Consider the following 27,415-nt stretch of genomic DNA (forward strand, 5'->3'; position numbering starts at 1 on the left):
TGATTAGTGATGACTGGGTTTAAATGGCCAGTATCTTACTGTTTTTGTGGTGTATCTGCAATATGTATAATTTCTAATATTACTGCACTGTGATTGCTTCTGATCATACAGGAAGAAGAGCAGCTGACCTTTGACCAAGGCCACTTAATCACAAATAGCATTTTAATCTAATTACTTTAATATGTACTGATGTAAAAACACTGGCAATGGGAAAAGGAAATTCTGAACATTTCAAAATCTTTATTGAACATAAATAAAAGAAAAAATGTGGATAAAAAAATATTTAACAGATTTAGAAATTCTTTATACAACTATATACAGGCAAAGATCCACTGTGAGTCGATAAAGTAACAAAGCTTTGCGTTTCAAATTCAATTATTAATCCTGAAAAAAAAAAAAAAAAAAAAAACATACATCCGCAGCACTCAGCCTTCAGCCTCAAGTCTAGGATCCTATCTACATCCATGAGCTGGGTGTGGTTGCACACTGGAGGAAAAGAGAACATGGCCACCTATTCTAACAAAATAATTGCAGGCATAATAGTAGTCAGTGTTTAATAGAGTTGATGGGTTTTGGGCTTTTTTTCCATATTAATGATTAGAAAAACTGAACAATGAGGAAGTAGGTTTTATGCCAAATGTGTTGTGTAATTAAATAAAAACTTGCTTCATAACACCTTTGAGGTAGTACACCTGTGAGAGACAAAAACAGGAAGAGGGTGCATAACAGCCACAAAAACAGAAAAAAAGATTTAACTGAGGATCGTTACTCGGCAATAGCTTCAGTTCTATTAGTCAGCCTTCACTTACAGAGAGTTAAAAGGTCAAACACAGTTATTTCCATCAGTGTTGAATATACATTTATTGTTCAAATATACAAAAATACAAAAAGATTTATAAGGGAAGGAGCAGAGCAAGATCACTATATTGATTTTGAACCCTGCAGCATGGAAACTCCCTCATAGACCTTAAAATACACAAACAGCACAAATTAACAAATAAAGAACAGACTGTTATAGTGGGATAAAAGCGTTTAGATCACAGCATCTCTGCTGTTACAAATAAAAACAAGACATTTTCGACTGAATGAGAATGGGGGAAAAAGGTTTGGGTGACTATATTAAAACTACCTTTTAGGGTAAACGTCACCAGCACCTTAAGAGTCCCTGTGGTATCCAGAGCGACGTTAAAATGTAGCTGCACTACAATGTACATTAGGTGCTTTGAGTCAACTGTGTTTTATTTTGTTCTGAAATAAAAAAAAAATGTCCCATCTGCTGTGACACCAGTGCTGCCAAAGTAAGGTGCTGAATTGAAATAAATTCTCCCCGTCCATCTCCGAGACCTGGTATTTACAAAGACACTCTTGTCACCAGCATAGTAATAACGTATCCCTCTTTACACAGTAATGACTGCAATCAGGTTATTTGAGTTTGCACCATTTGTGGCTGGTGGTAATCGCCTCCCGGCTGTTGTCTAGCCCCAGTTCCAGCAGAGGCTATTGACGAGAAATTTTCAACGATGTGAAAATGAGAGAGTGTGGTGGATGAGATGGTCAAACAGTACATGAATCAAAAAGAGAGAAAGAAAGAAAGAAAGAAAGAAAGAAAGAAGAGAGAGAGAGAGAGAGGAAAAGAAAAGGAAAAAAAAAGACCAGCAGTCTGAAATCATATAAATAGTCTTCATCCCAAGCTTTGACATATGGCTCTAATCTGGTTTCTAGTGGACTGTTAACAGCAGTTCAGAGGACAGAAAATGAACTCGCCCAGTCTATAAATTAAGCTTCTAATGAGGTGAAGACTCTGTAGATCAAGTCTGTGTGTGCATCAGACACCCCACTCTTATGGCTACGTCACGACAGTCGCCTTCATCAGTCAGTCAAAGTCCACCTTCAGAGTTCAAGTGCATTAAACAAGATGGCTCTTGGTGTGTTTGTGTGCGTGTGTGTGATGCTGTACTAATTCAGGAAGCGACGACAGCGCCTCGCCCCGCAGTTGCAGTGCAGCTTGTTGTCCTCGTCCTCGATGGGGAACTTGTAGTCGTAGGTGAGCTCTTCGCCCCGGTAGATCTTCCTCAGGGCGAAGATGACTATGTGCTTGCGGCCGTCCACATTGATGACGCGGGAGTAGCAGTTGGGCTCGCACGAGTGGTTGATGAAACGGGCCGCGTTTCCTTGCATGGTCGCGTCTACCACGTCAAAGTCGTCGATGCGGAACATGTAGCAGCCGATGCCCTGATGGAGAATGATTAAACGACACATCGTTTTCACATTTTGGACCACAATCAACTGCTTAACTACAGGTTTGTGTACAGGTCTGTTTCTACTGAAGACAACTATTATTTCAGCATGGACTGAAATTCCAGATCCTATAACCCATCTAAAACTAACAATCAGGACTTGCTAATAGCGAATTTGCCCACATGTGAACAAATATTAAGTGTTTCCACTGCCAAAAATTTCCCCATAGAACAGGAACCTCTTAAGGATCTCATGTCTCCTACCTACGTTTCAGGGGAGGCACCATGGTCTAAAGTTTTGGGATTATCTAGTTGTCCAGATGTTGATGATTTCTGTGTTCACTAACCTTGCTGTCATAGTATTTCTCCCGCTTATCAGTGAGGACAGAGCGAATGACGGTGCCAGCATACTCTATCACCATCTCCCCAGCGTCGATGTTCCTCTTACAGAAAAGTCCACGCCCGTGAATTGGAGATCTAAAAGAATTACAGAGCAGGAAATAGGTCTATGTATTTGAGCATACATGTTGTTTTGTGCATTGATAAAGTCCCAGGGTATTTTATTTCTGCAATTTATTTGCCATTACCTGTAAACTCCTACTGCTTCTTTGGAGATTTTCTCCAGGTGCCTGAATCTCATCGCCATGGGAAGCTCACTGCTGGTGGCTCGTCTGTCAGAGTGAGACACAGGAAAGTGGCGTCAGCATAGATATGGAATCTGTCAAACTACTTCCTTTTCCGGAAATTTTAAATTCATGCTCCTTGTGGTGTGCAGTTGGGTACTTATATGCTCTAACCTGGAAGATTTCAGTGGGAATTCATCCTCCTCTTCATCAAAGGGGCCTATTATGTCAGGGGGCTCTCTGTGCTGCGACGCCAGGAAGTTGAACATATCAAATGTTGCTTTCCTAATTGCAAAAGTAGGAAAAAAAAACAATTAACTTGAGGTGTTTTTAAATCACAAACAAGAAATAGAAACAAACACGCAAAGCACAAACATTTAAATAAACCTTATTAACAAATTAACAGTTCTGATAGAGAGTAACCGGGACTGTGTTTGTACCGTGTATAGATTTCAGCTCGGGCGCAGCCACTCGGGTTGAGGGGCAGCTCTTCCTCGATGTCATCGCAGCGGTGGAAGCGGAAGCGGTGGTGTTTGCAGTTCGCGGCCCCCTGCAGCTGCTCCAGCAGGAAGATGACGGCATCGTGGACGACGCCGAGCACCCGTGGCCCGCTCATCCCGCCCAGAGGCAGCTGCTTGAGGTGGAAGCCCGCCCGAGCTTCAAGGACACCGTCAATCACTGCGCGCCAGGCAACTGAGGGACGGAAGAGATAAGGAAGGTGTGGGAGCTCTGCAACACTATGCACACACACACAAGACTGACCTTCTTATGTTTACACCTCTCACCCACTGTTATCCCTAAAAAGAAACACAAAACACCCACAGGAAGATTCCTGAGTTTCCCAGCTCTTACCCTCTATGCTGTTGGCTTTAACACTGAAGCCATCGTCACTGGTGATTTCAAAGCGCAGGTGGGGCTGGTTCATGTATGTCCTCTTTCTGTGTTTAGGTGCAGGTGCTTCTTCTTCTGAGCTGAAACCTGCAGAATTAAATGTGTTGTGTACAATATTTCCTGAGCAGCGATTAAATTATTGAACTTAATTAGATTTTGAGTAATTAGAATTTGTCAGGCAAATCTAAGAAAAAGATATCATCTCAAAACCTCACAGCACAAAAGGATTAGTCTGAATGGCTTGTGATTGTTCCCTCATTTAATGAGATGAAATTGCTATTGTACTTATTTTCCCTGTGGACACTAAAAGGAGAAGCTGATTGCGCTGGTAACACTGATGGAGCTCCAAATAATAACAAACAAATAATGTTTAGTCACAAACCTGAATAAGGGCCCCACTCAGAGAGGTCTCCGTGACGAGCGCTGACCCACATGTGTGTTTTACTCTGAATGTGACTGTTGGTTTGTGTAGGTGTAGGTGGACTCTCGACCTGAGAACGCCTGAGCAGAAAGGACAAACAAATAAATAATGGTATCAACAAGAAATGTAATAAACATTGATCTCCAACTTCATGTAACCTGACACCAACCATTTGCCTCTTTGTTACTTTACAGCACAGTAATAAGGCTCTACATGTGGAGACTTTTAACATGCACTAACCTGGAGGGTGTGGGCGGTGGTGGAGCAGTAATTCTCAACAGTTCAGGCTCTTCAGTCATATTTTCCTGGTCTAGATCAAGAATGTCCTTCATTGTTGGAGCTTTTATTCTCACACCACTCGATCTGCTGAACAAAATCAAGACACTGTATTTTATATTTGACCATCTTTTCTACTTCCCTCAAGGCTCTGTAAGCCACTAAAAGCAGTAGTTGATACACAGACCAGTACCTATATTCATTGTTGAGAGTTTTATTATATTTTCTACGTTGCTAAGAAAATAATTAGATATTTCTCAATACCTGGCTTCGTTTACATCATCCAGCTCACTTGATGGATCCATCAAGAAGTCCATCTTTGATTTCTTCCTGGAGGGCCTTTCAGACACTGACGACACTCTCTTAACTCTCACCTGGTGGCGAGATGAGGCAGGTGGCGGTTGTGAGTTCAAATCTGGCTCACTGACTGAACCGCTGGGCGACTCTGAAAGCGGGACTGGCGACTGATCTGAGTCCTCAGCGTCCTGAGCCTTTGTTGACTTTCGGTGCGTGGCCTTCGGCTGTCGAGCGTTGCTGAGGATGATTGGTTTTGTCCTTTGCGTGTCGCGGTGGGTGGCCATAGCTCTGTCGATAATAGCCTGAGCCGTGCTTTCTTCGATGCTGGAGAAAGCGGGCTCAGGAGCACTCTGCACAGTAACAGGGGCTGTGGGAGTAGGAGCGCTGTTGCTTTTCACCACTCTGACAATGAATTTTCTCTCCGATGTTGTTGTGCGATTCCCAGCTGAAGGGGCGTTTGTGGCGGAAGGGTTAGAGCGAGGCTTTATTATGACACGCGGGACAGAGCGCTGCAAAGCGTTACCACTGTGGAGAATCTTTGCTATCTGGCTTATTTTATTGTAAGCAGGAGAATTTGTATTGAGCGACTGGTAAGTGTTTGATCTCGGGTCTTTGATGAGAATCTGACCTTGACGGTTGACCAGTAGGACTTGAGGGGCAGGAGCCGGAGCTAGAGCCGGGGGTTGGGCTGGAGCCATGGCTGGGGGCGAGTTAGCGGCCGCACCCTGATTCGTAGTCATCGACTGCTGCTGACTTCCTGGCCTGGAGCTGTCTAAGCGGATGGCGATGGTTCTGCCCTGTTTGGCACCAGACTGAATAGGTAAAGTGTTTAAGCCATTGATCACAATGGGGGATGTGACTGTGCGTGGGACGGCACAAAAAGTGGCAGCACCAGGAGGGGAAACAGACACATTATTTACACTTTGTGTAGACAGAGGGGGCAACAGCAGTTTGAGCTTGTCCTGCTGCTGAGAACACGGTTTTGGCGACAAGCGTTTGAGGTTTGGTGTGGGACGTTTTGTCTTCAAAATGATGGTTTTTGTTGGTGTGGTGGGAGATTTTTTGGTTTTAGGCTCTGGCGAGTAGTCGGGGTCATTTAAATCATCTTTAAATCCTTCAACTGAGTCAGCTGATGAGGTGCTGTCTTCTTTGTCATCATCTTGGTTAGTATTTGGGTACACCACAGAGCCACCTTCAGCAGAAATGAAATGGCCTGTAGCTGAATCCAAAAACATATCATCATGAGACGCAGCTGTTTCAGAGCTCATCTGGACCTGTTCTTCCTGAACTGATAAGTCGTCTTGTGCATAACCTGATTCAAGAAGAGCAGACGGTGGAGAATGTTCTAGAAACTCTGGCTCTGTTGACTTTGATACAGTGTAGATTGACTCCAGCCTCTTCAGAGCAACTGTCAGCTGTTTAGTAGGTGTATTATGATTGGTGTGAGTTTTAGAGTCCTGAGCTTCGTCGTTTCCCACTTCGCTTTCGTCACTCTCTGACCCACTGTCCGCCCCATCCAACTGTGAGATCGACTGTGATGACGGGAAGCTGACCAGAGCCGTCTGAGCCACTGGCTGCATCACACACCACAGTGCGTGAAAACCTAAAGTATCGGCTCGAGTCTTCATCTTCAGAGTCATTCTCCTGATTATGTTCCTGCATTTCCACGTCCTGCACTACCCCCTCCACCTCTCCTCTCCCGCCTTGTGCTCCGCAGTGAAGTACCACATTCTCAGTGAGCAGGTTCTCGTCGAATTCGAGCTTCGCGTTCAGCATGGAAGCCACTGCTACCTCTGTGTCGGTGTCAAACACAGTGTAAGGCAGCTCCTGGGACATCAGGTGGGCAACTTCCTCTTCCAAGTTATCAGGGGCTAGTGAGATCCCATTGGTTGTGGCCACGGCTGCGTCTTCTGCCTCGGACGATGCTAAGAAGTCTTGGGGAACCTCAGCTGGAGACTGGAGTTGTGATTTTAAAGTTCTGCCTCCCTCTGGGGGAGTGAGTGATGGCTCCTTGCCGAGGAGACAGCCCAGCAGAAATGCTGGAGTTGGACCTAGGTGGGGAGCTCCAGACCGGAGATGTCGAGTTTTGCCTTGACAGGGGAGGTGAGGCCGGTCCAAAGCTTGATGATCTCGGTGGGGAGCTGAAGAGGGCACATCTGGTGTGGACGGTGCCACCGGAGCGGAGGGTCATCGGTGCAGATGGGTCGCTGTCTGTTGGCGAGGAACTGCAGCGGCTTCTTGATGAGAGCCTGCGAGGCCGACGAGTGTCCTCCAGGTCTCTCAATGTCAGGATGTGATGTGATTTTGGGGGAGCGGATCCTGAAAGCATCAAGTGACAATAAATAAAGAGTGATTTATAGTATCTACTTAATGAATTCACTAAAATATAACACATTTAACACTGAGAAAATGCCTTTGCAAAGGTCAAATTACCAAAACTTTTTTCTGTAATACTTATCTTAAACTATTTACCTGGAGATGGGAGAGGTCGAGATGATCCTCCCGCTGGTCTCCTGGTCTGTGTGTAACCAGGACTTTTGGATCCAGGTGTGCTGTGCTGTTTAGAGTTGGGTGATGGGGTAGTAGATTTTACTGGGCTGGATGAGGAGCTTAAACGATCTGGGGACTCCATATCTGTCAAAGAAGAAAACATGTCCAACTACAGTGAACAACTGTTTTAGCTTCTCTCAGCCTGTTTTGGTCCAGAGTTACTGCTCTTATTTAACTTGTTTCCACATTAGAGTAATCTGTTAGGTGCTGCTCACCTCTGTGATGTTTGGGACTGTGGACTATGGTATGATTCTCTTCTTGGTCCCATCTAGGATCTTGTTCCTCACCAGGGAGAGGTGTGCTCACTTCTGTAACCTTACAGGTGTACTTGCAGCGCCTGCGGGGGTCCACCGTGCTCCAGTACAACCGAGAACATCTAGAGAATAAAGGCAAGAAGAATGCAATAAACAGAGGAGAAATACACAAGAAGTTTTTTAGTCATTTTGACAACAATAATGATGCTATAGTCAGCAGCAGCAAGCTCCCAAAACCATCATAAATTATTGGATTTTTAGTTACAAACAGGTTTTTATGAGAATTTAAATGAAAGTAGTACACATACACAACATTTTAAGAAAGATAAACATAAAAGACTGGTAATTGTCTCAAATGCTACCAATCAAAATTCATAACTGCATCTTAAAAGGTGTCTTTCACTGCTCTTGAATTACCTGAATATTGCTTTATAATGACTTTATAACGACCACTTACTGATAACCGACAGGATATAGCATCCTCCCGTTAGATGACAGCTCTGACAACACACCAAGTTTCTGAATCTGCAGAGAGCCTGGAAAAGTTAGGAAAGAAAAATAAATTATGAGATTCAGCAGACTGAGGACATTCTCATATATAGCAGTAATAATTTATTCCCTTATGAAGACACACACCCTGTACAACAGTCAATAGGTATCAACCAGATATTTTACCTATAGTCATGTTTATAGATTCTGGTTCAAGGCCTGTGAGGAACTTTCTCCTGAGATTGATCCCCTCAAAGTCCACATACACCCGTCGAGGGACTTCAAACCCCTTTCCGGACACCATCTGGAAAGGTACGGTAAATCATAAGTCAGTACAATGTACAGAAAATCAGCCAGCTCTGAGGTGTAAGACATAAATGTAGACACTTAGAGGGAAACTGTGCCTATACCTTCGCACTGACAAGATCCCTGTGTTTGTAGCAGTACACCTTCCTGTCTTGCTGAAACACACAGTTCTGGGCGCGAGCACACATGAAATGGAAATTACTCTGGCAGGTGGCAAGACAGCAGCCCACAGTGGCTCCTGACTGTCCACAGCGATCACAACGCTGGAGAGAGCAGAACAAAAACATATTCATATTAATTAACTGAGAATTATATCATAATCCTTTTCACACAGGTTTATTGCAGAGTTACTCAACTTGTGCCAACTGCAGTCCTACAGCCCTAGGAGACAGAATGACAAATCACCACCTAGCTGTTCCAACATAATTTCCATTTATTTCCTGATAATATCTTACCAAGTGGCGCCCTCTTGAGACGGCGCTGTGCACTTGCAGAAGAGCACTGTTCTCCTCGTACACCTCTGCAGACCAAAGGCAGCAGTTAACGTGGGCCCATTCGTTCTGTCCCAAGTACAACAGCCGTCCCGCATCCTATCAGGATAAAAATTCGTATCACACAAGAGAGTTGCCACTACAATAAATCTGCTGTTTGATAACTGATTTCTGATATTGTGTTTTAAGCTAAAACGCCACGGCTTCACAAATTGTCTTAACTTACATTACATTAAAACTGCTAAATATCTTTGGGTTTGGGACACATGCATTTTTTTCTGTTCTCTGATTAATCAAGAAAATAGTCTGCAAACTCAAAGATAATGAGGACGTTTATTAGTTGCAGCCCTTACACTGTGGACACAGTAAGACAGTTACACTCACACTGGGAACAGAGTCTCCATATTGTTGGCACAGTGCACACTGCCTCATATCTTCACTCTTGGTTTCCTGGTCACCTTTCACACCTGCGAGGGAGGAACACCAAATGAACATGTATGTTTAAAACTTGAGAGAGCAACATTAGTATTGACTGCAGTTGTAGAAGTTCAGACTAAGATCGCATTCCTGGACACACATGATACAGAACAGGCTACAATAGTTTCCATACCATGTGAATGCAGAGGGAAGCTGCGCGATGCACCAGACTGTTGAGTAGTGAGTGGAGATAGCACAGAGTCCGTTTTCCCTGCTTGTGGGCCCCTAGAGTCCTTAGGCTGGTATGTCCTCTCCAGCCACTGTGCATAGCTGTGCTCCTTAGATGGCGGGAGGACTGCCTCAGGGAGCATGCCACTACAGAGTGAAGGACCAGGGAAGACGTTTGAGACAACCGACCATTTGCAACAGTGTCCTCAGTTACACTTTCTTTTACTTTCACCTAAAAACGCTATGTAGTGCTATAACACTCAAATATACATGGTGAGAGAATAATGTGCCTGTGTATATGCTGAGGGAACAATGTTTAGTTTAGTGTTCTTGATAATAAATTTACCTCGGGAATTCTTCAGAGAACGAGTTCCACTTTTTTAGAATGCGTGCAGGAAACCAAGTGAAAACTCGTTCCACCAACTGTCAGAAACACAAAATTATTGTTCAGATCAAAAGCAAACCAAGGTTAAATTATGATGACAGGCTGGGTCTATTCATGGACATTTTGGACAATATTTTAGTCAAACAGTCTTTTTACTGTCTGTCATGTAGTGACTCAGCTCACATTCCATCCTGTAAAACCAGAGGATGTGGCCATGAAAACGGAAATGGAGGGGGAAAAAAAAAAAGATTTTCACAGGAAATCAATGAAACGTGGGTCTCTAAAAATACACTAAAATTTTGGGAGACTTGGGAGGAGAGGGACGCTTACTTTGACATAATGTGCCCTGGCCTGACTGGTCGGTCTCTGATCCTCAGGGAGAAACTCCTCCCCCTTCAGCCACTTCCACATCACAGAGATGACATCGGCATGGAAAGCTTTCTGAGTGGGTGAGAAGAAAAACAAGGAGGCCAAGGGTTCAATCGAGAGCATCTCACAAGAAAGAGTTTCAGAAAAAGAGAAGAGCTACAAAGAAAGCCTAATAATCATGTGACATAACTCATTTCAATTTCCATTCATTTTTCTGAGCTCAATGTGGTGACGGATTTCCATAATTAGCAAATTATAATGAAGCATATACTCACTATTGAAGTGTAGCCGCCTCCTTTGAACTTCTTCTCCATGACTTGCAGATCGCAGACTGGTCGCTGTTCCCTGAACTGAGCTGTTCCCTCGTTTGTTTCCTGACACTAAAAGGCAAAAATGATTTCATGATAAAACATCAGAATAAAAAAAAGATCAAAACTTAACAACATAAATTGACATTTTCATGACTAAAAGCTAAATTATACACACACACACACATATATGTAGGATATGATATAATCTGTCACAGGACTGCAGGTATCTCTTACCGCTTTACAGATAAGGAGGTGCTTCGTGGTGCCATCAGAAAGGAGGTCAGTGAGCACCTCCTCCAGCCCAGCTATCAGCCTGCTCTGCAGCTCCTCCTTCAAGCTACTGTGTTTAGTTTGGTGCTGGCTGCAGGGTGAACAGGTGAAAACCACTTCTTGCGGTTGGCTGGACAGCAACCCAAACAGCTCCTCTGCAATGTCACAGAAAACATGAATGCATTAGTGTTTTGTTTCTAAACCAGAGATCTTCCCTTTACAAAATCAGGTGAAAATTTGCACAACTATGAAGGCAATTTGTACTAAAGCTACATTTATGCTATGTTATATTATGCAAATACATAACCAGACAGAGGTTTTATTTTAAAAATTTGCCACATTCAAAATATCAATTCTTCCACATAATGTCACTTAAGAAAAAGCTTAACCATACTTAATTTATTTGTGAAATCCCCTGATCTGGTGTTTGGTTTGAATCTTACTCACCTGAAAGTCCTTCACATTTGTAATGAATCCAGTGGCTGCACTGTGAACACTGAATCATCTGTGCGTGTTGGCTGCTGTCACCATAGCACTTGTGGCAGACAGTGCAGAAATTACCTGATGTAAACACAGATCAGATATCAGCCATGTCATCCTTTGCTGGTAGACACATATAATGCGTACAAGTCCTGGTCATTCCTCTAGGCAAAATTTGACTTGGGATTTTACCTTTGTTGTGGAGAGAAGTGCAGTCAGGACAGAGATCCTGCTCATGGTTCCAAGCTAAGTCCCAACTTTTTCCAGGAGTCACACCACAACTTTTACACCGAATGCAGGTCATGCACACCTACAGAAACACGACGAAGTCAGAAAATAACACACACCAGGGAGGATTTCTTCTGACCAAAACCTCGATGAATCTAGATGATGAACAGTTACTTTGTATTATATCATATTTTATGAAGGTTTCAAAGGTGAATAAAAGTAGAATATTACATTTTGTGACATTCATGAACAGAGATATTTTTAAGGTTATTAAAGCAAGTACCCAGGGCATGCTGCAGTTCATAGGTTTAGGGTATGTTGGTCCCAAGCAGGAAGGATGGTAGGAGGTTTGGCATCTCCTGCACTGCAACACAGGCTAGAAGTGGGGAAGAAACACAGAGAAAGGTACATTAATAAGACAGCAGAGGTTAGGAGTGAGGGTAGCACCTCAAAAAACTTTCACCCAACCTCTCTCAAAAGACTTTGAGGTTTATGTTCCGTAAGAAAGCACAGATAAGTTCACGTTGTGAGAGCGTTGTTGGGTTGCATACCTTCGTGCTCTTGCTTCTTCGTCCACACACGTGACAGAATTTGCAGCGCCTGCAGCACCAGTTCTCCTTGTTCTCCTGCTGGGGGCGCTCCTCTGGTGAGAGGCAGAAACTGTGAAAGGGCTCACAGCAGATCTGGCAGAATATCATCTGTGTGGAGACAAAAGATTACTTGCATATTTTCAACTAAACCACACGATGACTGATAATAAGTTTACAGCCATAAAATATGAACAGGAGACAACAAGCAATATCACTCAGATTATTCTAATCAGGATTAACACTTTCCATACGTTGCCTGCCTATTCAGGCTCTGGTTAAAAGCTGAATTACCTCATGTCGTCCTTTACTGGCACAGAGCAGACAGACAGGTTGTGGTGTGGTAGGGACAGATGTGAGGACGCTGAGGCCACCCATTAGCCATACATTCTGGACAGCACAGTCCTCCTGGTAGACACAAGGAGAGTGATCAAAGTTCTTTTCTCTATTAGTCTGAGGGTGAATGAGCTCTTTTGTTTGAATTAAAGGTATGGAAATAAGCAGCTTTGTTCTAATCCCATAATAACAGTATGTAGCCTTGCTGGTTATCAACATGTTACGATAACGACAAACGTCTTTTACCAGTGTAACATCAGGATGAAAGCAGTTAAGGTGTTCTTCACCCATTATAATGAAGCATTTCATTTCCTGATTAATACTGAAGGGAACATTGCAATGCTCAATGTTTGCTGAATACTTTTATCGTAAGTCTCTCACAGAAGAGTGCCTTCACTTCTATTACGAGTGGTCAAATGTTAAACCCACAGATGTAGCTGCTGTGCTTCTTCAAATAAACTACTGAATTTGAGTCGCATTGCACTGAAATGATTCACATTTTATTTTAGAGCTGCAGCGATCTTCAAAACCCACAGAGATGTATTTTTTCCTTTCAATACTGAACTTGGACTGTGTTCTTTTGTGAGGCCTCTACTAATCTCCTCTTTCATTGTGGAAGAATGTGAAGTTGTAAACAAAGTCAATTTCATACACACCCTAGTGAGTGCTAATATAAAAATGCTGCACAACACCAGTGAAAAGACCCACCTTGAAGTCCACACGGATCTTGTACTTGTTCTGCAACAGGCCCTTTTGGGGAAATCCGTTAGTTAACCCCGTCAGGGCGTTCACTGACGCACACTCTGCAGGATTCTGGGAACGAAGGACATAGTGTGGGTCAGTTGTCGGACAGTTTTTCAGCACTGTCTCTTTTACAGAAGTGTCCTCCTTCGTGTCTTCTTTAGGCTGATCCACACATTTGTCCTCCTGCTCCGCTTGTTTGCCCTCCTGTAACTCTGTGTCTGGATCGACAGTCTGAGGGGGCACTTGCACAGTTTTATCTTTGTTAGCTCTGTTTGTCTCAGTCAAAACACCCGAGTGCTGCACCTGAGACTCCGGAGGTCCCTGAAAACACAACTTTGACGAAACCTCTGTCATAGCTGAGTGCAGTACATACTGAGGGTGTTGTTGAGATGGTGATGACATACATTTGTGTAAATGCAAGACTGACTGCACCACAGACTGAGGCAAGCGGCGCAAACGCAACAGCAGAGATTTCTGTGAAGAGTCTGTTATGGGATCTGGTGAAAGTGGAGAAGCAGGTTGCGTTATAGACTGGGACAATTCTGGAGGAGACTGTGTTGTGGAGTATGATGAATGTGAAACAGCAGTCTGCACAGGTACAGGCTGGGATAATTTTGGATGCAACTGCGCAGTGCACTGATCCAGACACTGGGGCAACTGCTGTGTCAGAAACACAGCAGACTGCAGGACAGAATCAGGCAGACGGTGTAAGTGTATTTGTAGCTGCTTCTGCAGCTTCGGCATTGGGCTTCTGGACGGGCTGGTATCAGGGAAAGTTTCTCTGGGCTCCGGCTCTTCTGCGTTCTCCTGTTCCTGTGGAGGAGGGGACTGCCTAAGCCAACCAGCAAGAGAGGTTCCACAGTGACACTAATACCAGTGACATGCAGAGGCGGCGACCGGCAACAGCCAAAGTGACAGAAAAAGGGAGGAGCACTATGACTAATAAGTCAGGAATAATACAGGAATAATAAGTGAGAAAAGGTGAAGCAGAGTTTAGCAAATGCATTCAGTATAGTCAGAGAGAGGTGCAATGAGGCGTTTAAGTACACATTAGCAAAGTATTCATGTCTCCAGTGCAAAGACTGCTAAATAATGACAAGAAGTTCATCATTTTGTAGACGTCAGCTTCATGGCAAAATGCACAATGTTGTTCTTAGTTTGTTAGTTTAAGTGAAGAGGTTTATCCATATTTGCCCTCTGCAGTATGCAGTGTGCTGCCACTATAGATCTATATTACAATACACAGCACAGCAGATTCCTGTGTTATAAGACTAATAATGATCTGTGATTTCTAGTTTGTGTTAAACAGGTTTTTTTAGTCAAAAAGAGATATAACTACATCTCAAGTCTCCCACAACTTTCTACCATTGTGAGTCTCCTGCACTAATACTCACACTTCCAGGCAACAGAAAAAAATACTATGACACCAATGACACTGACACACGTGCCTAGCATGTACATGCAGGTATTTACGTCTGCATTTTCAAAGGTGCATGCGTGATTGCATTCATGCAGGTATTCAAATTAGAGGTATACATGTTGTCACAGCATTTTTTGAACAGTAAGTCTGCACTTACGTCCCGTAAATACGTTTTTTTTTTGGGGGGGGGTTTATTTTTATGTTGTTGATTTTGTGTACTTGCTTCTTATTCTCGTCTTCAAAATATGGTGGCTTCATTCGTTGCTGGCGTATTTTGCAAGCAGGAGGAAGATGGGGTTACTGGTTTGAGGCAACACAAACCTGTGACTAAATCGTCAAGGAGAAGCAGCATGTAGTCGCCATGAGCCCATGATTAAAAATTAAAAAACGTGATAACTTGACAAAGCCAGCACTACAAAATTGCAAACAACAAGTGAAAATGAAAATACACTCAACACTTGGAATCAGCATCTGTACATATATGTAGGGGGATTTCTTTTTCTCAATATCAATTCATTATAAATTATAAAGAATGACAGATGATTCAAGCGATGGAGATTTAAAGGTAAAAATAAAATAAAAATAATGTGCTTGATTAGATTGGCATGTGATTTGAAGAAGTCCAAACATACACGCCAAGTACAATCAGCAGAAGCAAAGAGTCAGGCAGCACAGCCAAGATTAATGCTTGAATCACGACACAGTATGACAGCCCTTCAACACTGAAATTAATGGTGTTAGAAAGCAATGAGCAGTTATACTGATGATTAAGTATAGGCTCCATAAAATACACCTGTTATCAACAGGCTTACACTAATAATGTTAGATTTTATTATCTATTGTTGCATTATTAGATTTCTCAGATACAGATATGGGAAAATGCATCTTTTTTTAAGTGTTTACATAAGCTCATTCCTTCCACTTCAGATAGTCAAGAAACAGATTGCATTTCAAACCTGGAATCTGGATAGTTGTGGGACACTGTTTGCCAAAAACATCTGTGCGTAAAACACAATCAGTATTATGTACTGCCAAACACAAACTGAACAGACTGGGTGCGTTGTGCTTTTACCAAAAAGAAAATGGGCTGCATTTTACCATGAACAAAGCTTAATTCATCCATTGTTTATAAAACATGAGGTTAGGTTAAGTACATGCAAGGTGTTTAATATGAAGGAGAAACATAAAGGTCAGAGACAGAAGATAAGCAAGGCTGAATTTAAAAGATGTTATTAGAATCTCTCAAAATCTCTCCAACAAAGATGATTAATTTGAAATTGAGAAAAAAAAACTAAAAGTGAGATACAGACCTGGGCAAACTATCATTTGGAAATAACTGTTGGGTGTTTGTTGTTTAAATCATCATTATTCAGACTGTCAGTTAACCACTTCATTTAAAGAAATGCTTAAGAAATGTGTTTTGCATTATCAAATTTAATAACACCACTTATCTGGAAATTTAGCAGATAACCAATATATGCAAGAACCATTTTCCAAACGTACAATTTGACCCAGGCTTGATTAGGTTGTACAATAGGAGATGAGGGGATGAATCTGCTGCATGTTTTTACCTTGTAAGCTCTGGGTCTGCTCCCGGCTCCTCTGGAGAACGGCCGGCGATGCCTTCACCGCCTCAGGTGGAGGGTCATCTTGCACTGATCCGCCATCTTGAGGAGCAAGTTCTCCAAAAGAAGATAAACAGACTTAAGACACTGGTTCTGAAATCTAATCTACTAAGAGTTTTACAAAGAAGCATTAATGCAAAACCCTTTCAAAGTTAATTCAACAAGTGAGACTTCTGCAATTATAAATCAAATCTCTTTTTCTTGCAGCTTAAATTACAATTCTGCGTTGAGGTGTGGCTGAGGGTGTTTTACTGAACAGTTTTATAAAGTATCTGGTCAAACCTGTGTTTACATTGTCTCACACTGACTTTGTGAAACTGAGTCATTACTCTGGTATGCAGAAAAATGTTTTCATTCTCCTGCTTAAAGAAACCTTATTTGACCTGCCTTTCTTTAATTTGCTCATAATTATCTTGTACATTTCATTAAATAACTACAGAAAAAAAACAGGAGGAAATGGTTTGCTCTACCATAAGACTAATCCTAGCTCACTCTGTCAGTGTGCAGGTGTGTGTGGGAACGGGTGGCATTTCTGCACCAGTATGTGTGTGTGCCACCACAGATAACTAGAGTAAAGATAATCCAACACAGAGATACAAAGTTATGAAAGAGATAGCAGGGACACTGGAATCCAGAGAAAATGGCACTGCAACTGTTAACTCAACCTGATCTTGTTAATTGATCTGTTCTGACCATTTATGATTTGTGATATGCTCCTGTTGTGATTTTATCATAAATTAAAAAAGAGAGATCATATTGCAAAACTTTCACGTATATCAAAATTCCCCCACAGAGCAACAAAGCCTTGAAATTAATGCCTGTCAGCTTCAACTAACATCTGCGAAATCAAGAGTGAAAAGTAACAGCAACGCAGCTTTAGTTACCTTGGTTGCTAGCAGCAACTACATTTGGCTTGGCGGTTGGTTTATCTGCCTTTTCCTCCTCTCCTTCTCCCTCTTCTTCCTCAGACTCAGATTTTAGCAGGCTGCTGTAGGAGCGTGGCGTGATGTTACGCAGGGACTGTTTCCTGACTCCAGGGACCATCGAGGAAGACCCCCCGCCTGCTCCTCCCCAGTTCGTATCGTCACTGCTTAACACGGAGCCCGACAGTCGCCTCGCCTGGACTGAGAAAAAGCAGCCCCGTGATTAATTATGCACACAAATTAAATATTTGGATACCTATTTATTTCTGTTAATTTAGTGAACAAATTACCACAAATTCTTCTGGTGACACTGAACAAGAAACATTCACTCAGGGAGAAAAATAGCAGCAGCAGGAGAATCATCCAATTAGAGACATACCTTTCAGTGGTCTGACAATGCGCTCAATCTTCGCTTTCTCAATCCGCTCACACTTTTTATATCTGAGGACAGAAGAGAGAGTCAAATGTAATAATATGTCCGAGATAAAACTGCTGTGTACCCATCTATGAATATGTTTAACTGTAAGAGTCGACTTGCCTTCATTAACTGGATTGTTTAATATGTTTTACTGGAAAGAAATAAAAAGTAATTTCATGTTTCATGTACAAAAAATGCTTAACCTAGAAGTTAAAGAGAATTTTAGACACCAAATTAACATTTTAGAATTTGCTCTAGTTTTATAAGTTGAAAATGTCAGTTCTGTTACTTTTTCCAAACCACACCAGCAGGATGATTAATACTGCCCATCTTCAAAGCAATGGTTTGACATTTTGGTTAGCGTGCTTACTCACTTTCTTGCCCGTAGCTAGATGAAAAGATTGATACCACTCTCATGTCTAAATATGAAGCTATGCCAGCAGCAGATTAGTTTTTAAACCATACAAAGAACAAAAAAAAAAAAAAGACATTTGTTACCTTGCTAGTGGTTTCCCCTGTATGAAGTCTTTATGTTAAGCTAAGTTAACCAGCTACTGCCTGTAGCCTCATAGTTACTTTACAGACATAAGAATGGCATTGATGATCTCATCTAACTCATCAAGGATGCAAAAAAAGCATATTTCCCCAAAAGTCAAACTGTTCATTTTCTAATGGCAAGCATATGGGGTTACATAGAATTCAGGTTAATCACAATGCACACATGACTGACATGACAGTTAGAGATATCTCTTCACTTGCCAGACTGGTCCCCCAAAATTACATTTTCATACACAAGGTAGGGTAAATATTAACATCTTCACATTTATTTGAAAAGTTGATTTATTTGAGTAGTCATCTTGCAGGCTTTCTGTGTGAGTTTGAAAGAATTGGTAATGCCTTTAGAACATTTCTTAAAATTAATCAATAGTTCGCAAGTTGAGCTATTGATGAATCAACAATATGAATTTATGATTGAACTTACATGCAGCACTGCCGCTTCGTGTTGGGCCCTCCGAATTTGGGTTTATCGAGGCAGTTGATACACTTTGCGCAGTCCTCCTCTATCAGACAGCCTTTGCAGAGTCCGCAGCGCCGGGAGCGGACTCCTCCAGGTCCATACCGACTCAGTATCTTCCTCTTTCTGAACCTGTGGCCCTTCCCCCTCCCCCTCCTCCTCCGCTGGATGTTTTCCTGAGAGACAACCCACTGAGCCCTGCCCTGATCAGAGATGTCATCGTCATCATCTGCCACATCTGCAAGCGAGAGACGGAGAGGATGGGTACAAGAGCCACAACAGACATTTCCAACATCATTACCTATATGTGATGTGTGTGTGTTGGGGGGGCGACATCTTTGGATGCCGATGCCACAACTTCCTAATCAGTCTGCAGGAGACACTACAGATCTAAATGCTGCGGTTGGAGGTGCTTATACACTTATTTCCTCTCATTTACTGTTTTTTTGCCCAACAAGCGAGCCTGGTTTCTATAGCTATGGGTTACTATTGGCTCCCTGAAGGGCTGGACATCTAGAAGTCATTCAAGGATAAGAGTGACTGGGTGAACACTTCAGAGAAATCTATTGCTGGTGGAAATCCCCCTGCCTGACCTTTACAGATTTAAAAACTACCTGGAACAGATTTGAAATGACTGACAGCCTCTTGCATCCTCCAGGGGTAATATTTTAATGCGAGCTGGCACAAAGCAACTTCACACAGCGGAAGAAAAAATTACTCAGAGGTGGTGACGGTCATGATTTTAAATGAATAATGTAGCTGGAATAACCTTGTGTAAGGATCCGCTTTTCCCAAACGGCACTGGATGTGTTAATCAGGAGACAAGATTCAGGGCAGTGAGTCTATTTGTCAAATAGCACTTCCTCACCTCATACTGAGTGATGCTCACTCGACCAGTGTTGGGTATAGCTTTCCAACAGCGGTGGCTAATCTGTGTGTGACAAAAGATATTTTTGCTGGCAAATATTTTAGTTACAACTACATTGATCTAACAAAGCAGTTTTTTGCTCAGCAGATTTTGCCAAAAGCAATAGTAATTCTACTCTTTTACAAAAGAAATTCTTTTTTTTTGTTTTAAAGGTGTGTGTTTATAACTGCAGAAGCTTACTTATGCCAGTTTGAAAGAATATTTTGTCAGTGAATTTTTCCATTGTAATAGACTAGCAGAGCAGCTTTGCCAAACCAAAAATGGCAGAAATGAATTGAGGACTGGACAACGGCAATGAAGCATTTTCATAAATTGGATTGAAAAACAGTTAACCTACCTGAGATCACAGTTACATACAGTATCAAGTCCATCTGTTTTTATTTTTACAATTGACCAATAATTGATGTAGTAATTATGACTATGCCAGGGTTGTAATAACTCCCACTCCAACAGCTGATGCTACACACCTTACAATATACTGTGGGGATGTAGGCTTCTGAACTGTGAAAGATTCAGCAAGTTAAAGCTACAGCTTTTTAATACCACAAGAAATGTAATACTTGTTTCATGATCATAACACCCAAAGTATGAAAGTATGATGGAAAACCAGTAGGGATGATTTTTTAGGTAAATAACAATACTGAGACAATGGTGAGACTCCAACACCATCACTACTGTAGCAGAATCCACTGCAGGCAACAATGAATATCTCAGACTTTTTCATACCTTCTAAGGTCTTTTCTTTGTTTTGAAGAAACAGAATTCAACACTTTTCAAGACGTGCATATACCCTGAAAGTGAATGATTAAGTCTTCTTTGGTTGTGGTCCCTCCTTTGTGTTTTGGTGTTGTGCATATCAGTTTCTAGAGATTTCAACCAGATCATAACCAACAGTGCAGTGTCATTTCCCTCATGCCATCAAAGACCATGACTGGTCTGCTTTCCCTCCTGTATTTACCGGTATAGCTATTACTAATATACATATATCATTACTTGTATAGGTCATTTGGAAAGTTTACACAGTGGGGAAATTCCTGCAATGGCCTGGGAATGTGTACATATTGTAAAAAAATAGATTTTTAACATGTTAATTGTGATTCTTTAAATGTTTTTTTTTTTTTGATTATTAAACCTCAGTTAAAATCATTACACAGACAGTGTAATGCTAGATGAACTGAAGTGCTCATCCTTCGATTTCTGCATCCTGCTCAAAAACAACACATGTAGATGCACTGTACCTTCTGCTGTGGGAGAGAAGGTGATGCCCTCTCTCTCATGCAGCGGGAGGGCGCTGAGTCTGGGAATATCATCTGGCACCATGGCACGGGGTTGCCCCAAAGCCACTGCTGCTGCCCGACAGACATGTTTGATCCTCGGACCACCCAGTGGCTGCTCCTGCACACACATAAAAAAACATGGAAATATTTGGATATAAAAAAGAAAAACACATTCTATTCTCACATTACAGTGATAAAAAGCCCATATAATTTCTTTATTCATTTCCTGGTATGTGGATATATGGTAGCAGGTGATGTTTGTTGTTTCATGCTAGACTCTCGCAGCTTAGCACCTTTACACTACACATGTAGCTCCTGTTTTTCATGAGTGCCTGCAATGGCACAAAACCAGTGCACACAAACAAATAAACACAGGCAGCCTGTGTGTAACAGATAAGCTAGTCTCTAGCACATGATAAATGATCGAGGTAGGACTCAAACCACAGGTGATTACAACATACACAGCAGCTTGATGTTGTTTGGATTTATTACAAACACAGATAAGTAACATAAAAACCCACATTTTCAAGATAGAAGTTTTACCTGAGGACTGATATCTTTGGGAGATTCGCCAACTCTCCTCCTCCTCCTCCTTCCACTCACTGGCACTCGTGATTCTCTGGAGCCCAACTTTCCAGTCAAGGAAGAAAAACAAAGGTTTTATTAAAGAGATGCTCAACATCTAATGTTACTACGCCTTCCTAAATAAATAACCAGGTCACTTGCCATCTGACTTGTAAAGTTTTAAAAATAAAAGCAAATGTTTCAAATGTCCTTAAATGTCTCATTTTGTCTGACAAAATATATAAAATATATTTAACTATGATGATATGAAACATTGTGAAAGCCTTGAAACAGCAAATGTTTAGCATTTTAAAATGGCTTTGGAACGATATACTTGTACAGTCTTATATATCAGACTGAGAAGCAGGGCTCTAATAATACTTTACAATCTTTATTTTTCTAATTCTGACAATTTGTAGGACCACAAAATCGTCTTTTCTACTTCTGCACAGATTTGAGATATGGGATTCTTACCTGTGACAACTTGAGCTGCTTCTGCTGATCAATCTTGATGAGCTGGACTTTGGCTTTTTTCAGCAGGTGGAGCATCCTCTTATTTGCTCCACTGAGACCAATCCGATGGCTGGGCCCGCTGACCTCTAAAGCCTCCTGACTGTCCACTGTCACACTTCCTGCTTGATCTGTACCAAAGAACACGAATAAAGCAACTCTGGTTACATGACGTACGACAAAACGCCTCATAGCTGTAGGACCACCTATCTAAAAACGGCTGTCACCTTAAATGTTAAATTATCTTTTTGCGATGTCCTAGGTCTTTAAAACTGCATGAATAAAAAAACTAACCAAAGGCTAAAGTCCCTGCTGACTCCAAATATGCAGTCCTACTGAGAACAGGCATTTCTAAAAATGCAAATACCAAAAAGTACCAAGATCTTCATTACATTAAAAGAAAAAAGTTCCTTACTATTGTTGCTAGTATCTTCAAATGGCATTTGACTGGATGAATCCACATCAGCATTCACTACCACAGCTAGTTTCCTCACAACACCAGGAGAGTCCATCTCCTCCATCATGAGCTTTGACCTCCGCCTCTTCCTGACATGAGAGGTCAAGCCGTCGCCATGATGTGTATAATCCCCCTGAGTGTCAGACTGGCCTTTCTTTTTCTCCGCCAGTTTCAAGGTCAGTTTTTTGAGGTTCTTGTAGATCTCGAGGTGGCTCGTGCCCGGGCTGGGCTTTGGTGAGAACTTTGACGGGCTGTCGAAAACAGATAAAGAGTCACCGTCTGACTGTAACGAGTTGCCATCATAACCTGACTCATGAGGTGATGCGCTTGGTTTTCCATCCTCTCTCTGTTGACTCTTCAGCCATGTTGACAGGGAGCCCTTCGGAAAGGCAATCATTTCCTCATCCAAGAACCTCTTGGGAGTTTTAATAACGCGGGAGGACCGTGCGCTCATCAGAGGAGTCGAGGAGTTGTTGGAGCTCTGCTGGACTTGTTCAGAAAACGAGCTGGGTTCACCCTCTGATGGATTGACGTTCTGACCTTGCAGTTGCTGCTCATTCCCGTCCTGTGTCAGCGTGGCTGGAACAGGTTCTGTTACATAGGTGTAAAAAACGCGCCTCTGGCGATTACGGGCCAGTTTTGGACGTCTGATAGCTGCTGGTGGTTTTCGCCTGTACCCAAACAAAGACTTGCGTTGTTGTCTTTTGTGTGTTCGTTTCTCAGGGGAATCTGCAGCTTTGCACTCAAGGGGCATTGCTGCCTCCTCTCCACTCTGAGCACCAGCCTCAGCTCCCGCCTCAGGAGAGGCACCCATACCCTTGGCCATTCTCTTCCTCTGCCGTTTGTGAAAGGATGTAAATGAAAGAGTGACTGCTTGAGATGTGCGCCTGGTGTGCCCAAATCCCCTCATCCGTTTCACAGAGCTCTGTGGCTGGGATTGGTCTGTGTCTGACTCCTCTGACACCTCGCCTTGTTCTTTGACCTTGGAAGCTTTTTCTGCGCCCTTGGCTGCTGTCACAGTGCTCATCGGCGTATCTCGCTTGGTACCACCAGCTGAGACAGCGGCTGTTTGGTTTTGAGTGCTGCCCGATTCGGCCGTGTCTCCTGCTTTCCTGATAGAGTCAGCTGATCTTGTGCTGCTCTGTCTACCTGAGGCCTGCCCGTCTGCACGTTTGGCTTTTGCAGTGAGAGCTACCTGCTTGCCTTGCAGTTTAATTACCACCTTGGGTATTTCTTTGTCTTCTACTGAGCTCTCTTTGACCCCCTGGTCATCTTTAGGAACCCTCGGTACAATTTTCCCAATCAGAGCCGGCTTTGGGGTCTTGGGTATAATTTTTCCTAGGAGAGGCTTTGTCCCCGGAGAATGGTCTGAAGCTTCGGAAGACTTTGCTTGGTTGAGCGACGAAGACCGAGGAACAGCACCAGAAGTTTTCTGTGGATGAACTGTTGTGGTCCCAAACCCAGTGAACTCTTCCTCCTGGAGAAAAACAGATAAAGTATAACATTTAATTGATTGAATTTAATTGAACCAGAAAGATGGTACAGCAAAATATTAAAAACATAACTGACACAAAATAATTACACCGTATGTGTAACGAGATGAAGATAATGAAATAATTAACTGCTTTGCCTTCTTAGTATTTCCTTTTAAACAATGACAATGACTGTGTTCAGCAGGTGCTCATGTTTCTGAGTGTGTGGGAGGATCATTGCCACAAAGCTGTCACCTTGCTATCATGATAATACACTGAAACACACAACTTACATTTGTGCACTTGATCTTAAATTGCACCCAGAACTGCTAGCATTAAGCAACTCAAACAGAAAAGGTAGTTGTGCTTTTTCAAAAGGACTTTTCACAATTTCTCACCCACCTCATCATTTGATTATTAGGTATTAACCCTACTGGAAGTATGGCTCATCAGCACTGCTCTCCACTAACTCCAGCATGAAACAGATTTTGTTTTCAATCTCATAGTTGATTATGAGTCAACTATGAGAAATAACTCAGCAGATTTTCTATGTGTGCACCATCTCTCTGCACATGTGTAATTTTCACTAACACACATTCATTTTAGCAAAGTGTAATAATCTGGAATCTAACAGTAATGTAGCACTTGAGCTATTCAGTGAAATAAAAAATGCATTTTAGCATAATTCTCCTCTTTTTAAGTGATATTTCAATATGGCCACTTACTGAAAATACACACTCAAACTCTATCACCAACAAAGTTTAAGAAGAGCCTTTGAAATGCACTCAGCCTCCAGCATCCTCTGATTCAGGCACCTGTCTACCTCTGATGCACACTACAGCAGATCAAAAGCACACTTCAACTTGATTTCCAATTACTCACATTCCATCCTCACACGCAAACTAGCGACTCTGTAGATTTGTCAGAGATGAAACTCCCCTAATGAAATCTGTTCCGTAGCACTGCAGAGCAAGTGAGCACTAAGTGACGTGTGGTCCTCTAGTCGAGCAGCACCCATAAGGTTTAGCATCAGCCATGTGACTCTATTACAGTCCACACTAAAGGGATTGCATCAGTGAAATCGGACTGATGTCAGACACTAAAGCTCCTACGCTGGAGATTAAATATGATTAGATTTGATTTGGCATAATATCATTATCACCATCCACCTGCCCGACTGGCACTAAAAGCAGACCACCTTAGGAGTGAATCACACACTGGCCTCTATGAAGACGCAATATGAACACGAGAGAGATCTGAATCCTCTATGTTTGTGGTATAATATCACTGTCACTGAAAAGAAAAAGTGATTTGAAACAAATTCTCTGGTTCAAGCTCATCAGAACTTTTCTCTGTCTTTTATGGTTGTAAACTGAACATCTCTGGGGTTTTGGAGTGGTGATTGGACAAATCATACAATTCTAGGATCTTGTTCTTCTGTGACATTATAAAAAGTAAATGATTCATCAATAATGAAAATAATAGGAAGTTGCAACCCTTGATTCTAGCTTTTACAACTAACTACATAGAGAGCAAAGCAAATAGCTTCAGGCTAAACTCTCATATTGTACATTTAAAAAATACATAAAAGGGGATCAATCCGCAGTGTTTCCAGTCTGTGACTGCATTTCTAGGCTTTTATCAATGTTGAATATTCAAATGAAAGTGAAGTGAAAGTTACATAACAGTGTAACTCTCACCTATAGCTAACTGACTTCAATAGTGAGGATTTTACAGCCACTGCCCCTCTCATACATGGCCTCAACAACTTGAGCTTGAAATGGCTTGATGTGAAATCATGCATGTCAATCTATCACACCTGCAGATAGAATGACACCTAAAACAATTAGTTAGCAAACGGTGCTTGCAGAAATTATATTGCAGCATACATTGCTCTTACTTTGAGTTGGACTGATTCCATAAATTTGAGTAAAAAGAGAAATGCCTGCTTCCTGATTAACCTCAGTAATGAAGGAGCGATTAGTGCTGTACATATACAAACTCTATTATTCAGAGTATGACCCAAATTCAGCTTTGAGATTATAACGTATAGGTAACGTTTCTGACCGCCTCCCCGTTGCACCCCACTTTAAACTGACGTTCAAAACACCGAGCAGTCAGCTGACAGCTCAAACGTGGAGAGTGCGGTGCCCAAGTTAATCATCAGCAGCGACGTTTTATCTACGACAAAATTAACAGCCCGAGGATGTAAGCAAAGGGTGGGAACTTCAACCCACCAAAAGATGCCAGCGGATGAATAAACAAAGACATCTCCTGGTTTCCACAACAAAACGCATCCATGGCTGTTACCGATACCGCCAAAGTTTCCGCCTAATGCCCCTTTTTTCATGCAAACAAACTCAGCTGGACACACACTGATCTCTGTGTACGTAGACCTGGTGCAACTTACAGCTATTTTAAAACAGACAATGAATTGCTAACATCTGCAGAAGCAATCAGACTGTAAATATTGACCCATCAGCCACTCTGGAGCATACCCTGCAGGCAGACGGCTAGCTACAATGTCTATTTAGGGTTAGTGTTTGCAAGCTACCGCTAACTAGCTCTACGTTAGCTTAAATCCCTCTAGTAAATAGCAGACAATTTGATTTAAATGTCGTCCTTTTAAACAAACTGGCTTTATGTGCCTCATTAGGAGCATTATTACCCATCTAGCTGACATGCTATGGTTAGCTTATTCACCTCCTCACTGTTGCTGGAGTCGAAACCCGCATCTCTCTGCCGCCTGTGCTTCTCCGCCACCCCGAGCAGGCGCAGCAGGGACGGATCTTCACTCAACGCGAGCCCGATGTTTACGGGCCTCGGCCCTTCGGCAGCCAGCTCCCCGTCGTCCGAGCCCAACCTTCCGCGTCTGGTACGTTTCTCCGACCGCAGCCTGCTGCGAGCCGTGCACGGCCGGCCCGGAAAGCGAGCCCGGGCCGGAGCTTGAGTGCTCAAGCCCGCGACGGTTGCGGGAGATGATAATCCGCCTCCCGATGCCGCCATTATTTCCTACAACAACACGGACGGCGCGCTGGCGGAGGGAGACTGCAGCGATGTGAGAGGCAAGATGGACCGCTCCGAGGCAAAGGCGCGAGATAGAAAGGAACCACAAGGGCATCATGGGAAAACGAACTTCGCCGGCCTGTGCTACCCTTGTTCGACACACTGGGCGATTTCACTTGAGTGGGGCAGTTTTCCAGACCCCTGGGGTCCTCAAAAGCCCCATGTTTGATTAATCACTCATTTGTTAGAAACGTGCACCACTCGAGTACAATATCAGCTATGTCAGGTCCTCCATCCTCGACTCGTATAGGAAAAATTAGTCTTAACACCTAAACTATCTTTAGTTTATATTTTGCTCATTTGTTTTAAGTTGTGTTTTATCATAATGCTTATTTTTTCTGCCAATGCAGTAGGTGACACACATAAAACCACAGGCAAGGTAGTATTATTCTATCACAGAGCTGTGAGGCTGCAACCAACACTTATTTTCATCATCAGTACATCTGATATTTCCTTTGAAAGTAGTGAAAAATAACCATCATTATTCCTAAAAGCCTGAGTTAACATATTCTATTTAAAAATCAGTTCATTTCCTCTCAAATAACTAATT

At 42.4% G+C, this 27,415-nt stretch overlaps 2 protein-coding genes across 5 annotated transcripts; both read right to left on the reverse strand.

The window, feature by feature from the left end:
• Positions 1-220: 220 nt before the first annotated feature.
• Positions 221-13,942, reverse strand: LOC108888836 (histone-lysine N-methyltransferase 2B). Its single transcript, XM_018685012.2, has 29 exons — positions 13,155-13,942; positions 12,405-12,518; positions 12,075-12,221; positions 11,807-11,899; positions 11,488-11,605; positions 11,263-11,376; positions 10,780-10,970; positions 10,510-10,614; positions 10,196-10,306; positions 9,827-9,903; positions 9,446-9,627; positions 9,220-9,302; positions 8,800-8,934; positions 8,449-8,607; positions 8,225-8,342; positions 8,007-8,085; positions 7,511-7,671; positions 7,218-7,379; positions 6,696-7,064; positions 6,471-6,598; positions 4,713-6,421; positions 4,413-4,538; positions 4,134-4,252; positions 3,713-3,838; positions 3,301-3,553; positions 3,035-3,145; positions 2,825-2,908; positions 2,585-2,714; positions 221-2,232 (listed from the first exon to the last, which is right to left on the reverse strand). The coding sequence occupies exons 1-29, from the start codon at positions 13,932-13,934 to the stop codon at positions 1,957-1,959; spliced, it is 6,360 nt and encodes a 2,119-aa protein (XP_018540528.2). The 5' UTR covers positions 13,935-13,942; the 3' UTR covers positions 221-1,956.
• On the reverse strand, positions 13,873-26,905 carry LOC108888874 (histone-lysine N-methyltransferase 2A). 4 transcript variants are annotated; one of them, XM_051067343.1, is made up of 10 exons: positions 26,503-26,905; positions 22,286-23,804; positions 21,835-22,001; positions 21,340-21,426; positions 20,758-20,914; positions 18,559-18,829; positions 17,538-17,599; positions 17,120-17,359; positions 16,182-16,292; positions 13,873-14,003 (listed from the first exon to the last, which is right to left on the reverse strand). In XM_051067343.1, the coding sequence occupies exons 1-10, from the start codon at positions 26,803-26,805 to the stop codon at positions 13,957-13,959; spliced, it is 2,964 nt and encodes a 987-aa protein (XP_050923300.1). In that variant the 5' UTR covers positions 26,806-26,905; the 3' UTR covers positions 13,873-13,956. The 4 variants fall into 4 exon arrangements, with proteins under 4 accessions (XP_050923300.1, XP_050923299.1, XP_050923301.1 ...); XM_051067342.1 differs by lacking the exon at positions 13,873-14,003 and adding an exon at positions 14,021-15,608; XM_051067344.1 differs by lacking the exons at positions 13,873-14,003; positions 16,182-16,292 and having other exon boundaries at positions 17,181-17,354.
• Positions 26,906-27,415: the final 510 nt, after the last annotated feature.

This window comes from Lates calcarifer, linkage group LG3 (genome assembly GCF_001640805.2).
Source record: "Lates calcarifer isolate ASB-BC8 linkage group LG3, TLL_Latcal_v3, whole genome shotgun sequence".
Taxonomy (NCBI): Eukaryota; Metazoa; Chordata; class Actinopteri; family Centropomidae; genus Lates; species Lates calcarifer.

Excerpts from the sequence above, each read along its gene's own strand:
- LOC108888836 (XM_018685012.2), bottom strand. The coding sequence starts at position 13,934 with ATGCCGAAGCTGCAGAAGCAGCTACAAATACACTTACACCGTCTGCCT. Across the intron at positions 11,606-11,806 it reads TGAACTGCAGCATGCCCTGG|GTGTGCATGACCTGCATTCG; the intron begins GTACTTGCTTTA and ends GTGTTTCTGTAG. Across the intron at positions 7,672-8,006 it reads CTATATCCTGTCGGTTATCA|ATGTTCTCGGTTGTACTGGA; the intron begins GTAAGTGGTCGT and ends TTTATTCTCTAG.
- LOC108888874 (XM_051067342.1), bottom strand. The coding sequence starts at position 26,805 with ATGGCGGCATCGGGAGGCGGATTATCATCTCCCGCAACCGTCGCGGGC. Across the intron at positions 17,600-18,558 it reads ACGAAGCGGCAGTGCTGCAT|ATATAAAAAGTGTGAGCGGA; the intron begins GTAAGTTCAATC and ends TTCTGTCCTCAG. Across the intron at positions 15,609-16,181 it reads GCAGACCCAGAGCTTACAAG|ATGTTTTTGGCAAACAGTGT; the intron begins GTAAAAACATGC and ends TTTTACGCACAG.